We start from the raw sequence: 14,423 nt of genomic DNA, 5'->3' as shown, positions 1-14,423 counted from the left end.
CCTGAGATGATTGTGAACCTGATCATGAAATGTAGGTTGTTTTGATATATCAGGAGTGAGATCTAATTTAAAGGTCAAAACCTCAATATATTGGGTAACCTCATGTAGCGTTAAGGGAACATATTCTCAAGATGAAATCCATAATCTCTTTTTATAGAGACACAAAATATCCCATTGAGATAAGTTTAATAGGATATGGTTATTCAAGGTGCTGGATCTAGCCACTTTAGTAAAGAGTTACTAAAGTTTATATTTAATGAAATTAGATTTCATAAAATATATGAATAATTAAAAGACTAAACCGAGGATTCAAGGAATAAAATAGTAATATACAAAGTGATAGTTTATTATGACTTTGTTCACTATGGATGTTTCATGGAGGGGTCAAATGATATTATATTAGATTTTTGGGATAAAATTTATTAATAAAGCCTAGAGTGCAATTATATTTTCATAGTGGTACTTGTTATATAATTGATGATAACTTTGGATTTGTCATGAGTTGATGGAAGCCCAAAGTCCATTGGAGCTAAAGTCTTATTTGTTCCTTTGGTCCCATCCCAAGACACACACTAAAGCCTAATTGAGCTGGCCCAAAAGGTTAGCCCAATTAGACAATCAGTTGTTTATTTAATAATAGTTATTAAATAAAGTAATTGTCTAGACAGTTAAAACGTATGTACAATTAAAAGAAGAGAAAACAATTTTCTCTTTAATCTCTCTTGAACATAGTTTTTAAAATGAAATAGTATATATGTAAGATTTGATTAAGAGACCATACACCTTAGGCATTATATGGAATTGGGATGAAGATTAAAGGTCTTCTCAGGATACAATTTTCTTCTTGTTTTTTATTTTCATTACATCAAGTTACGCTTTTTATTCTTTTTTCTAGATTCAAAGTTGTATATAATCTCTCATGAATGAAGTAGATTCTTGTTTTGCTTCCGCTACTTGTTTTGTATGAGATGCAAAACCATGTTTTCCAACAAAACATGGTGGTTGAGACTTGAGAGCATTAAGTGGTGATAAGAGGCCAACTCTTCGAAAATGTAAAATGGACTTCACATGGACCTTATGGAAGACTTGCCTTCACCCTTTTGGTATGTATTTGTTTCCTTGCAAACGTAACACCCAAAAGGGCTGTGGAGAATGCCACAAACTCATACTTTTCTCCTCCTTCCAAACCTTACTTCCTATGGGTTTGAATTGTAATGAGTTGGGTCTCGTTGCAAGCTTGGGCTACTAATTGAGTCCTCTAAACTACGGGTTTTGCTAATCAACTTAAGAAACTCGTGCCGCAACAGACTTGGTAGCTATTAGATCCTTTTTACGGTAGTCGTTCTTGCTTTGTTTCGAACATTGGTGCTTAATTTGTATTATTGTGTAGACATTCGCCTTTAATTTTTTTCATTGGCCGCTTTGATTTGGGCTTGCCAATCTTGATACATCCTAATAGAAAAAAAATGGGGTTGGAATAGGAATTTAACCATTCTATCTTTGGAGAATTCTTATTCTTCTATTGTTGTTAAGAACAAAATCTAATATGATTGGAATAATTTTTCTCTAATTGTCCATCTTCTTGTTATATAGAAGGTGAATTGAGGTTCCTTTCTAAATATATAAGAGAATAATATTTTAATTTTAATCATGGCAAGGAAATGCCACAATCAAAAGAGACATAACTACAAAATGCAACGGTATGAAGTTTTTTATTTTTATTTTTGAGAAATGCAGCGGCATAAGTTAGTATACAGATACAATATTAGCTCTTGTTTGTTTGTTTGTTTTTTTTTTTTTTTCCAATGTCCAAAGTCTACGGATCAAACCTGGACTCAACAAGTTGGGAGAGCCAAAGTTGTACGCAGAGCTAAAAGCCAATGGCTCTCGATGTTTAGGGCACAATAGAGTGTATTAAGGCCCTTTTTCATGGCCCATTAAAAAAAGAAAGGTCCTTCATAATTAGTCCCTAAAGGAAGGGATATGTTTCATAGTACTATGAAACTACAACAATATTATGTTAAAGAGAAAATAATACACTATAACTTAAAAACCATAATTTAAATTAGTATTAAAGTTTTGCTCCACACAAATCGACATTTCCTTTTGAGAATCACACTTATATTTAAATCCAATAACAATTATACCATAACAAAGTAGCCGTGGCACATTGGTACAGAAAATTCGACATTTTCTTTTGAGAATCACACTTATATTTAAATCCAATAACAATTATACCATAACAAAGTGGCACATTGGTACAGAAAATTTTAGACAAACCAAAGCGACCATTGTAACAGTCCACACTTAATTTGAAAGAGGAAGCGGATATGCAAAATCCGGGCTGTTTTACCAACAATAATACAATAGCTGAACCCAACAAAACATTCCGGCTTCTTGTTCCATTTTATTAGTAATATATTTTAACAGACACAAATGCTTTTTTTAGGCCTTTGTCCATCTTTGCTCATTTGCAGTTGCATGGGTCGCAGGTGCAGTTTGATCCACACTTGCAGCCTCCGTTCTCTGCTCCAAAGCTCATCTCAGACCCCTCAGAGTAGCTGCAATGACAGTGAAAAAAACTTAATTCATTTTCATCTCATTAATCCCATTTCATTATGCATAAATATGCTAACGTGTCAATGATCGTAATCAGTGGCCCAGATTTCAGTCGAGGGGGGACAAGATTAAAATAGTATTGGAAGGACATTAAGTATTTTTTTCTAATAATTATGTTACTTGTGAGGACCACTAATTGAATTGCCATGAAAAAAAATGGGATAAGCAAGATTTTCACAATGCTTTCATAATAAATCATAAGTGATAAATTGTTATTGGTTCAAATTCAACCCACTACTAAAATTACTTTTTTGCTCACCAATAACCACCAATAATAGCCTGTTACTTAAGATTTGTTGTTAAAATGTTTTGAACATAGAATTTCTCAAAGCTAAAACGACTATAAATTCTACTGTAAAATGCTCACAAATTGATGTGACAAAAATATATAACACTTAAACAATATAATACATATATGTTTGAATGTACTTTTTTTTTATGATGGATAACACGTCAATTTGTAAAATTTATAGTATTCATATCATTGCTCCACAAGAAAAGTGTTGTGAATAGTAAATTGAAAACAATGATTGAGAAAAAAAGGAGCAATAAAATGGGTGAAGACGTATCTGGTGAGATAAAACTAATAAGAATAGTATATTTGGTGAAAAAGTGATATGATTTGGTAGGTGGGAGAAGAATTTTTTTCCTCTTTCTTGGTGTTAAAGGCTCTGTACATGTATTAAAGTGGAAGCTTTTTTTTTTTTTTTTTTGGGTCAAAGTATGAAAGAATAGTTCATAATATACCTACTACAAGGATTTATTTCAAGGAGCAGAGGGCAACTACCCCCTCGACCCCCTGGCTCCGCCTTTGGTTGTAATTGATATCATATCATTATATATCAAAAACATAATGAATAACTTTCTTAATTAACTACTTTTCAATCTTATATCTAACAAATCAGTTAGTAAAATTAATGTAATAAAAGTTATAATATCTCTAGTATCACGTATCATGTAAATATGCATACATCTTTGCAGGAGCAACCCCAGTAATGATGGTCTCAGTGCTGGTCTTCTCTGAGAGACCAGGGTTCATGCTGTTGCTGAAAAAACATGACAAAATTTTACTTTTAGCCCAAGAAACAAGATGAACTAAGAATTTGACAATGAAAAAATAGAGAAAGGGAAAATGAAACGAGTCTAACTCTAACACTATCAAACTTTAGAACCAATAATATTAAATCAATATATAACATATATGTTAATTGTGACATAATGAAGTTGATTTTCAAGGAAAACAAACTTCACGAGAATTGCAATGGTTAGTAGGAAAAGTAGAGTATTTACCAGTTGCAGCCACTGCCGCACTTGCAGTCGGAGCCACAACCACAGTTTCCTCCGAAGGAAGACATTTTCTTCAGATTACTGTAAAGAAGGATTGGAAAATATTTTACTCGGGATATGATTGAATTCACTCACTCTTGGACGAGTTTTGTACTAAACACCTGAACTGCTATTTATAGTGTGCAGGTAAGGGTATAAGGGGTGGCTATCCACCGTACACGTGGGTGAATCGTAGGTCAATTGCGTCTATGACTTCTTACTCTTAAGTGTGTGTTTGTATTCACGTCCACGTTTCTTTGCTGCGTTTTTTTTTTTTTTTTTTTTTTTTCACGCGTTTTGAGTATTCACCGCAAAAGTGGACTTTCTGCCGTGAACAGTGCAAATATGCACTGTTCACGGACCCACAAATTTTATTTTTTATCAATTTTTTCATTAAAAATGGGTCTCACAGTACTATTCACACATTTAAAAATTAGTTTGCTACAGTGTTTTCAGTTTTCAGTTTTTAATTTCAGCAAAATTAGTGCAGCGTCATTCAGATTCAGGTGTGCCGTGTGCAATTGAATATTTTGAATTTTGCTTCTATGGTGGGGGAATTTAATAGATTAATTTCTTTTACTGGTATATATTATTATCGAAAAGTACGTGTGAGAAAAGGACTTTATTATTAGTTAATAAATAATCTAGGTAGATCTTTCGAGTTTCAAGTTTTATAATGATTTCTTACAAAAAAAAAAAAGTTTTATAATGATCGGCTGTTTCTTCAGCTATTAGCTTAATTGGAGTATATATGTTTAGAGATTCTAGCGCTTGTGAATTGGAATAAATTTGAGGAGGAATTGGCTTGTTGCTGAGTCACGCTCTGCTTTTTGGAACTGTTGCCTAATATTTCAAGGATGAGGAATGTGACAGCAATCAGGAGATTGAATTTTAGGCATTTTCATATAAAATATTTAAAAAGCCTATATTGGGGGAAATATATTATTATTATTATTTTTTTTTTGAGGAAAAGGTAAGAGAATTTTATTAAAGAAGAAAATCAGTTAGGAATACATCTTTCAAGTTAGGTGGTAGCTCGCTTTCAAAACAAAAAAAAAAAAAGTTAGGTGGTAGCTCCTTCTCAAAAAAAAGTTAGGTGGTAGCTCTTCTATTTATTTTTGCATATTGGTGGGTCTTACTTTGTATTATAGATTTATAGTGACAACTATACATGATTTTGAACAAAACTTACCTATGCTTCCCTAATTAAATTCAACTATATATTTTGTTACATTGAGCAATACATGATACAAACAAGATTTTGATAAGCAAGATTATCTTTTACAAGAACAGTCAAATTTAACCATGTGACTTATTGTTAACACAATCACACAATTGAATTCAATTGAAAAACTTAAGATATAAGACTTAGAAAATAGTATCTAAATTTTTTAGGTAATCTTTTTGAACTTAATAGGAATATAATGCATCTTTCACTTGATCCTGATTCCTATGGTAATTTTTGTTATTTTATAAATGATGTAGAGATCTAAAAATGCAAAGCAGCATGCTTCATGCCTCTTGGGGCTGCCGTTTACTTACCCACGTGCTCATAGCAGATGAATATTAGATAAAATTGAAAGATTTCCGACCGATGATACTTTTTCAGCATTCACTTTCCTCAATTTCTTTCTCTATTATTTTTTCTGCATATTGAAGGGGCACCTACAATTAGATGATCTTTTTGTCTACATTAATTAATTATTAAAACATATATATATTTTTTGATGGGTTCTTTTTGTCTAACATTAATTAATTATTAAAAAATATATTTTTGATGAATTTTTGTTAGCTTAGCTGGTATTTATTTATTTATTGGGTTATGAAATTGGGGAATAAGTTTGAATTCTACCTACACTAAAAATAAATTCATAAATGTCTTAACTTGATAATAAATAGTAATTATCATAAAGTGTCAAATCCTATTATATCCTTAAAAGAACATATAATAAAAAGTAGATGAGGGTTTTATTTTATAACTAAACTCTAACTCGGCCACACACGTCTGAGGAAAAAAAAAAAAAAATCTTTAATAGAAGTGGAACAATTCCCTAGGGATAAAAAATAAATTAGAAAAAAGGAAATGAGTGAGATGAGTTTGATATTTTGTTTATTAGAAGGAAAAATGATTCGGCAAAATAGATATATAAATAAGAAAAAATAGACGAGATATAAGTGTCCTAGCTCTATATTTACTGTATTAGGCACTATTACACCCACTTAATAACTTTTTTTATTATTAAAATTTTAAATATTTCATTATTAGATTACATGTTTTTTATGTTTTTAATATGCATATTTGTCTTTACTTATCTGTTATGTGATTGGGGCTAAATATATGTCTGAAATACAAAAGAATTTAATCTGTCCGGAAAGAATTTAATTTGTCTGGAACGAAACTCTACTTAATCCTTCTAATCAGTCTTTCAATTTTGATGCATTATTCACGTTAGCATTTTGTAACACGGCTCTATGAAATGAGTTACTAACTAAAATACTATTAGAGTTTTGCCTCAACTCACGTCACCTCGACAAATCTTATACAGATTTTTTGAGGAAAAATTGATATGATAAGAATTAACGTGATTTTGAGACATGATGAAAACACTTTCTTTAAGTGATAATTACCCTCATTTGAAAGAGTTTGCTATCAAGTTAAGAGTGATTCATCTTAGAATACATCACCATTTGATCTTAGTCACATGCATATAGGAATCCAAGTGGTAAGTGCACCAAGTGCCACTCACCCTTGTTGTAGAGCCACGTGTGTGTGTATATATATTCTCTCAATCATTTCATATTGTTTGTGTTTGTGTTCCTTTAACACATTGAAGCAATTAACATATTTTCTCTAAGTAAAATTGTATTGCTAATGTTTCAGGAAAAAAAAAAAAAAAAAAAAAAAAACTGCTCCAATAAGATTCTATAGCAAAGAGTTTTTAGAAACTATAGGTTTCAAGATTTAATTTCTATTATTATTATTCTTATAATCTTCCATAATATTTTTTGTTTTAATGATAAAAGTCATACACGCCATGCTTATATTGTGTAACTAAATGTTCATATAAACAAGTGGTATATATAATATAATTTTGTCAAATGACTTATTATAATTTTATAAGTACATTGAAATTGTCTACAATTTTATAATTCAACTGAAGCCTACTAGTATTTCTAACAGAGATGTTTAGAGTACAAATCATCTCTCCCATGTTATAACTATCAATTATTAAAAAAAAGTGTATTAAAATTATTATCATAGTTTACTTGTGGAACTTCATACTTTAAAAAAATAAATAAATAACCACTGTTTTAATTAAAACTCAATTAGCTGAAATTTTCAACATATTTGATTTAAATTAATTTATTTTGAATTATTTTCAAATCTATAATTTTTTTATTATTAAAAACTTGGATTTACATGATGAACATTTATCATGCAACTTACCGCAAATTTTGCTTTCTTATTTTTTCTATCCGGTTTTTCTTTTATTTAATTATATTATTGACATATTTTTTTAATTTATAGGAGTATATAATTATTGATTAAGTTGTACATGACATGTGCAAATATATATATAAGGTCACCCTTTTTCTATGAATAAATAACACCATAAATTGAAAATTGAAAAATAAAAATTTCTGAAAAAAAAAAAAAAAAAAGGATAATTACAGTAAACCCACCTGAGGTATGGCCCGATTACACTTTACCTACCCGTGGTTTAAAACTTATCACTTTGCCCACCTGTACATCAATCCGTTACCCCCCCCCCCCCCCCCCCCCCGGTTACCCACCTCACCCTCAAACGTTAGAAAAACACCATTTTCCCCAAATTAGAACATTACACGGATCAAACAACACGAACTCACTCTCTTTTCCCCACGAGCCCTACAAACGCGAAAAATCCATTCTGCATCTGAGGTGTTGATTTTTCTGAACGTGCTTTCGTGTGAGGGTGAGGTTCTGACTTTGGGTTGTCTGGAGTCGTTGAATATTCGAAAATAGATCATCACCAGGTATGACATTTCTGCTTTATGGTTCTGAGCTGGGGTTTCAAGTTTTGATGATAGTGTTGATTCACAGGGAGTTGATAATCGATGTCTTCTTCGAGTGGAAATTACTCAGGTTCATGTGGGCATTTGTGTACATATGAGACTTGTGTGCTGAGAACAAGTCTGACAGTGGATAATTTTGGGAGAAGGTTTCTGGGTTGTAGCCGATATAAGGTAAGTATACTTTTTACTTATTCTAGCTGATTCACATGAGATTGGAATGTGATGTGTTCAATTCAATTTATGAACAGATTGGTCCCAAGTGCCCTTTCTTTAGATGGATTGATAATCCCACTTGTGTGCGTGGGAATGAAGCTGCCCATTTGGTGCAACAAAAGCTGGATTTACTGCGGAGTGAGCTGCAACTTGCATGTGAAAGGGAAAGAGAAGCTACCCAGGCAGCAGCAGAAGCTACCCAAATGGCAGAAATTACTCAAGGCAGGGCAGCAAAAGCCATTGAGAGGGAGAGAAAGTTTCGAGTTTCCTCTGTTCAAGCCAAGGAGATAGCAGTGAGAGCTTTAAAGCAAGAGAGAAAGTGCAGAATTGCACTAATTCTGTCATGGTTTTTTTTTGTTTTGGTTATGTTGTTTTCATGTTTTAGCTCAAGTGAAAATGTTGAAATGATGAGATTGAGTCTGCCTGATGGGTTGTAATATAAGTTGGTCCTCAATTGTATTGTAATAGAACTATGAAAGAATATTTTGAGAATGAGAACTATGTAATATAAGCTTGAAGCCACTTAATAATATAAGCCTTTTTAAGATAAAGTGTTATTTATGTTAGATGTTGTTGGTATTTTTGTTTAAAGTGAATTGGCTACTTGTGAGTTGTGAGCTGTTGGTGTTGGTGTTTTGTTGGATGTTGTGAGCTGTGCTGGTTTGTGCATAAAGTGCATTGTGTGAAGACAATTGTGTTGAAAGTGAATTTAAAGTGCATTGTGTGAAGACAATCGTGTTGAAAGTGAATTTAAAGTGCATGACAATCTGTCAACTTGCAAGAAAAGACAACAAATTCAACACATACACCTGCTATTCAACACATACACCTGCTATTCAACACATACACCCTGCACACATAAACAAACTCATATAATAATAACGCATATGAAAAACTGCAATAATCAGAACAATAATTCTGAACACCTGTCATTAAGTTGGGTAATTGTACATATATTTGAAGGTGGCATTGAATAGTCTTTCATCAACCACCAGTAAATATAAGGCATTTGGTACAACAACCAAAACAGTTGCAGCTGCCCAATGTTTACAAAACTTACAAAAATACAAAAAGTGTTTGCACCTGTCATTGTCTGCCCTGCCTAACCCTAACACTACATAACCCTAATACATAGCAACAAAAGTGACTTGCCATTGTCTGCCCTGCCTAACCCTAACACTATATAACCCTAATATATATCAACAAAAGTGTCTTGACTTAGTCTTCATTTACTGCCCCTGCCCCTGCCCCTGCCTCTCACACCACAGCTGGCCTTTCCACCTCTTGTTCTACATTTCTGAGGTCTAGCTGCATCACCCCTTCCTCTCAAAGCAGCTCCTCTGGTAGCAGGTGGTCTTGTAGGCTACAAAGTACAAGGATTCACATGTTAGCTACCAGCTTCACAGTTTTATGAATAAAACATCAAACCTAACACTACAGTACCTGTGATGATTGTGGTCTACTGTCCCATGTTTCTCCAGGAGTGTGTGGTGTTGGCTGGCTTGAAGAGAACCAAGAAGCTCCTCTAACTGTGTACCTAAAGTCTGAAGAGTACCATTGACTTGGGTTCTGTGACCATGGAGCTTGTGGCTGTGGAGCTGGAGCATGTGGCTGTGGAGCTGGAGCTTGTGGCTGTGACCCTACTGCCTGGTTGGATGAGGCCATAGTGTAAGGCTGATGTGTTGGTGGGGGCTGAGCTGAGGATTGGGTCTGTGATGAAGATGGGGCCTGGGATCCTTGCCTCTGTGTAGAAGGCCTTCCACTTTCCTGCAACCAAATATGAGCATGTTTTTATAGTGTCAGTTATTGGAATTTTGCATTTGAATAAAATTTTTTTGTAAAAACATACAGATTTCCCTTTCTGCAATCTCTGCCTCCTCTCCCATGCTGTCTCACCAGTGACATTGGCCTTGCATCCCCTTGCATTGTGCCCTTCCTGTTGACACCTTCCACACCTCACTGGCTTGTTTCCTCTAGACACCTTATAAGGGTTTGGCTCATCAGCATCTCTTTTCCTCTTCATGGGTGGCCTGCCTGGTGGCTTATAGACAGTAGGTGCAACAGGCTTGGGTTGGCCACTTGACATCCACTCAGACTGGCCAGGCATGGGAGGTATGGGTGTCTTGTATGTCTCCACATAAGCATCCTTGTAGTAGCATGGATGGGTGTAGTCTTTTGGTCTCTCACGATTCACAAAAATGGCTGCAACTCCATGCTTGCAAGGGATTCCTGTCAAGTCCCATACTCTACAACTACATGTCCTATTTACCAAGTCCACCACATGCCTTTCCCTCCCATTGTCAACCTCATACACAAACCTCCCAGAAGGAACTGCACTGAAACTCTTACACTCTAATTTTAACTGCTCCAACTTCTTTTGTATGCTTGGACACAAATTGCCATCATACTTTTCTATGCCAGCCTTCTTTATATACAGCCTGCTCATAAGCCTAACTCTGATCCACTCCAGCATTGATAAGATGGGCTTGTCTCCAGCCTTCAGAATCATAGAGTTAAAACTCTCACTCAGATTGTTTACCATACAATCTGTCAAAGCTCTTGAAGAAAAGTGGGATCTGGTCCACTGTGCAGGCTCTATATCAGCCAGGTACTGCCAAGCTTCTTCATTCAAACTCTTAAGATGGTCCATCCCTCTCTCAAATTCCCTGGCTGATGTTGTGCCAGCACACCTCCACAGTACACTCTTCAACTCCATGCCCTTGTGGTTAACCTTGAAGTTGTTGTATATGTGCTTCACACAATACATGTGCTCCACAGTTGGGAATAGAGTCTCCATTGCAGGTAAAAGGCCCTGCAATTAAGTAAGCATTCAATGTTAGCAATATAAACTAGTAAAAAGGTAAGCATGTAATGAAGTCATGAACATGAGCTAGATGATAATACCTTCTGCCTGTCACTGATGAACACCAGATTGAACTCATCTGGCCTGCCAATGTCATCAGCAAACTGCTCCAAGAACCAGGTCCAACTATCCTTGTTCTCTTGCTCAACCACAGCCATTGCCACTGGGAATATATTGTCATTTCCATCCTTGGCAATGGCAGACAATAATTGCCCACCAAACCTACCCTTCAAGTGGCAGCCATCCAGCCCAACAAAGGGTCTACAACCACCTAGAAAGCCAACCTTCTGAGCATTGTACCTAATGTACATCCTTTTAAACTTGGGCTCTGCATTCTCATTTTCCATTTCTGTTTGCAGAATTACCCTACTTCCTACATCTGTCCTTAATATCATTTCTGCATAATCTCTAAGTAGGCCATACTGAGCCTCTTCATCCCCAGTAATCAGCCCCCTAGTTGCCTTCCTTGATCTATACACCTGACTAAGACTTAAATCAACTGAAATCTTCTGCATCACATGGTGCTTAATACCTAAGGCCTCCCAATTAGGATTCTTACCAAAATCCTCCAAATACCTCTTTGCCACATAGGCTGATGTAACTTGCCCATTTTTAAATGATAGGGGGCAGGTACACTCAGGATAAAGTGTCTTGATCTCAAATGTGCACTCTCCAGTCACCATTGAGGCATAACACCTCCATCCACAATTGTTCTTGCAATGTACAGAAATCTTCTTCTTCTCATTCAACTTCCACTTGACATCAATGTGATTCTGAATCACATACTCCCTCAAAGCCTTCCTAAACACCTGGGAGTTTAGGAACTTCATCCCTTTTGCCAACCTAACATTTTCCATATCAGTCCTCTCATTGAACTCCAAATTGCCAGGCCCCTGCTCATCATCAGAACTATCCACACTTGCCATATCATCCTCTAAAGCTGGTTCAACCCACTCTTCATCTAAATCTATGTTTGGAGGAGGAACATTGCTTGGGCCAGGTGCATCTGTGTTTGGCTGAGGTGTATCAGTGTTTGGATGAGGTGTATCAGTGGTTGGAACAGTGTTAGGCTCATCTGGCACTGTGTGAGGTGGAGAAGACTCACCAAAAATGTCATCAGCAAAGTCTTCTCCTTCCAGGCCCTCATTCAACCAATCAAACTCCTCCTCCACACCATCACCCCCTGTAGCAGCTCCTACACCACCCCCTACACTAGCCCCTGCATCAACCCCTGCATCAGCCCTTGCACCCCCTATAGCAGCCCCTGCACCAGCTCCTACACCAACCCCTGCACCATCAGGAACTTCAACTGCAAGTGGAGCATTACCACTCTCCACATACAGTATGATGGTGTCTCTTGGCCCTCCCTCACTAGGGTTCCACAAGGGTTCCACATCTTGATCATCTTCTATGAGCCTTAAGTCTTGCTCCAAGTTGCCCCCAAGACCTAAATAATGAACCCTCCACGGTTCATCAATCCCCAATTCCTCACATATACTTTTTATTTCAAAATAACCAAGCAAATCAGCATCCCTATACACTATTTCTACTTTCCCACCAAAGTACTCTAAACTAGGGTTCCACACAAAAGCACCCCCATAATGTACCTCCAATTTCACTTCAACATCCATCTGTAATAACAAATTACAAGTTGACACGTATACAATCAACAATTAAAGAATTGTAAACAACAAAAGAGACAAAAGAGAAAACAGTTACATGTTTCAGTTTTGCTTTTGGGATGCAACGCACACAGAGGGACCACATTTTCTGCTTTTCTTTTGATTTTGATTCTGTTTTACTAAATAGCACATGCAAACACTAAAAATTTCAACCCAATGGAAACTTGGGTTCACTGTGAGACACAATGACCACGACAGACAAAGTGCCCACAGACAAAAATGCCCATAAACAAACACAAATCCAAAGAACAGGTGGTCACAATTTTCATAAATATCAACAAACACAACCAATATTCTCATTCCATTACATGTAAAATTGACCATTCATTGATTACTCACAAAAAAATAAAACAACCGCAAGCCCAAAGTAAAAACCCAAAAAGTGACTGATTTCTTACCAGGATTTTAGTCACTCGAACAACCCGTTGCTCGTCTAGGTTTTACACTGGCAGAAAAATCAACACCTCAGATGCAGAATGGATTTTTCGCGTTTGTAGGGCTCGTGGGGAAAAGAGAGTGAGTTCGTGTTGTTTGATCCGTGTAATGTTCTAATTTGGGGAAAAGGGTGTTTTTCTAACGTCTGAGGGTGAGGTGGGTAACGGGGGGGTAACGGATTGATGTACAGGTGGGCAAAGTGATAAATTTTAAACTACGGGTAGGTAAAGTGTAATCGGGCCATACCTCAGGTGGGTTTACTGTAATTATCCCAAAAAAAAAAAGAATTTATATGAGTAAATGGTGCTACACCTATAAGGTCCTGACGTGAGGCACAAATTTGTGCCACAACTTGTCATGTGGCGAGTTGTGATTGATAAAAGTGTGATGGTGGGTCACGTGGGGGCACAACTTTATAAACCACAATGCACCATATGACAAGTTGTGGCACAAGTAGTTGTGCCAAATTATGTGTCCCTAGCATTACTCAATTTCAAAACTCTCCCTAGTGTCTAACTCAGCAAATGAGTTGAATTGGGTTGGGTTCGAGTTAGGTTAAGGAATTGGGTCAAAAAAAGTTTGTCCTAAATGGGTTACCGGCTAGGTTGAACAGGGTTATGGGTCGAACCCTTTTTTTGTTTTTACATGCAATAATAATAATAATAATAATATGATTATATTGTATGTCCTTTGAATACAGATAAGAAACAAATAACAAATTGCTCAAGAATAAAATTTAAATAATAAACAAATTTTTAAGTTTTTACAATTTATGGTTCACTACCACCATAAAAGAATGAGGAAAAAAAAAAAAACTAAATGTTGTGGACCATAATTTTTATTTATTTATTCTCATCGCTATAAACACTAAATATCCCATTTGAATTTGATATGTGAGAAAAATTTTTACTTAAAAAAGGGGAATGGATTGGATAAGGCTAGACCTGACTCATGGTTAAGCGAGTTAGGTATGGATCGGTTTTTGTTTTACTATAAGTAGAGTTAGGCATTTTTCTTCGGGATCGGATCAAGTTAATCTAGGTATTTCCAAAGTCTATGTTATAGATTTTTCATATGAGAATTTTTTTTTTCATTAGTTAATTGCATACTTAATAACAAAATTTTAACGAAATTGGACGAAAATGCTTGAATTTAATAAATTTGAAACTTAGATGACTTGATTTAACGAAAGTAAAGTTAGACAATTGAATTTCAATCAAACTTAGAGG

General features: G+C 35.4%; 3 protein-coding genes across 3 annotated transcripts; 1 reads left to right on the top strand and 2 right to left on the bottom strand.

Annotated features, from left to right (window-relative positions):
• Positions 1–2,099: 2,099 nt before the first annotated feature.
• Positions 2,100–4,078, bottom strand: LOC126730384 (metallothionein-like protein 2). Its single transcript, XM_050434967.1, has 3 exons — positions 3,910–4,078; positions 3,591–3,665; positions 2,100–2,561 (listed from the first exon to the last, which is right to left on the bottom strand). The coding sequence occupies exons 1-3, from the start codon at positions 3,972–3,974 to the stop codon at positions 2,468–2,470; spliced, it is 234 nt and encodes a 77-aa protein (XP_050290924.1). The 5' UTR covers positions 3,975–4,078; the 3' UTR covers positions 2,100–2,467.
• A 3,676-nt stretch (positions 4,079–7,754) lies between these two features.
• LOC126700644 (uncharacterized) lies at positions 7,755–8,651 on the top strand. Its single transcript, XM_050398878.1, has 3 exons — positions 7,755–7,962; positions 8,030–8,172; positions 8,250–8,651. The coding sequence occupies exons 2-3, from the start codon at positions 8,044–8,046 to the stop codon at positions 8,649–8,651; spliced, it is 531 nt and encodes a 176-aa protein (XP_050254835.1). The 5' UTR covers positions 7,755–7,962; positions 8,030–8,043.
• A 607-nt stretch (positions 8,652–9,258) lies between these two features.
• On the bottom strand, positions 9,259–9,977 carry LOC126714031 (ATP-dependent RNA helicase DHH1-like). Its single transcript, XM_050414022.1, has 2 exons — positions 9,658–9,977; positions 9,259–9,577 (listed from the first exon to the last, which is right to left on the bottom strand). The coding sequence occupies exons 1-2, from the start codon at positions 9,877–9,879 to the stop codon at positions 9,440–9,442; spliced, it is 360 nt and encodes a 119-aa protein (XP_050269979.1). The 5' UTR covers positions 9,880–9,977; the 3' UTR covers positions 9,259–9,439.
• Positions 9,978–14,423: the final 4,446 nt, after the last annotated feature.

Source organism: Quercus robur, chromosome 1 (genome assembly GCF_932294415.1).
Source record: "Quercus robur chromosome 1, dhQueRobu3.1, whole genome shotgun sequence".
NCBI classification, from domain to species: domain Eukaryota; kingdom Viridiplantae; phylum Streptophyta; class Magnoliopsida; order Fagales; family Fagaceae; genus Quercus; species Quercus robur.
Note: the sequence above shows the minus strand (reverse complement) of the source record. Positions and strands in the feature narration are given on the sequence as shown.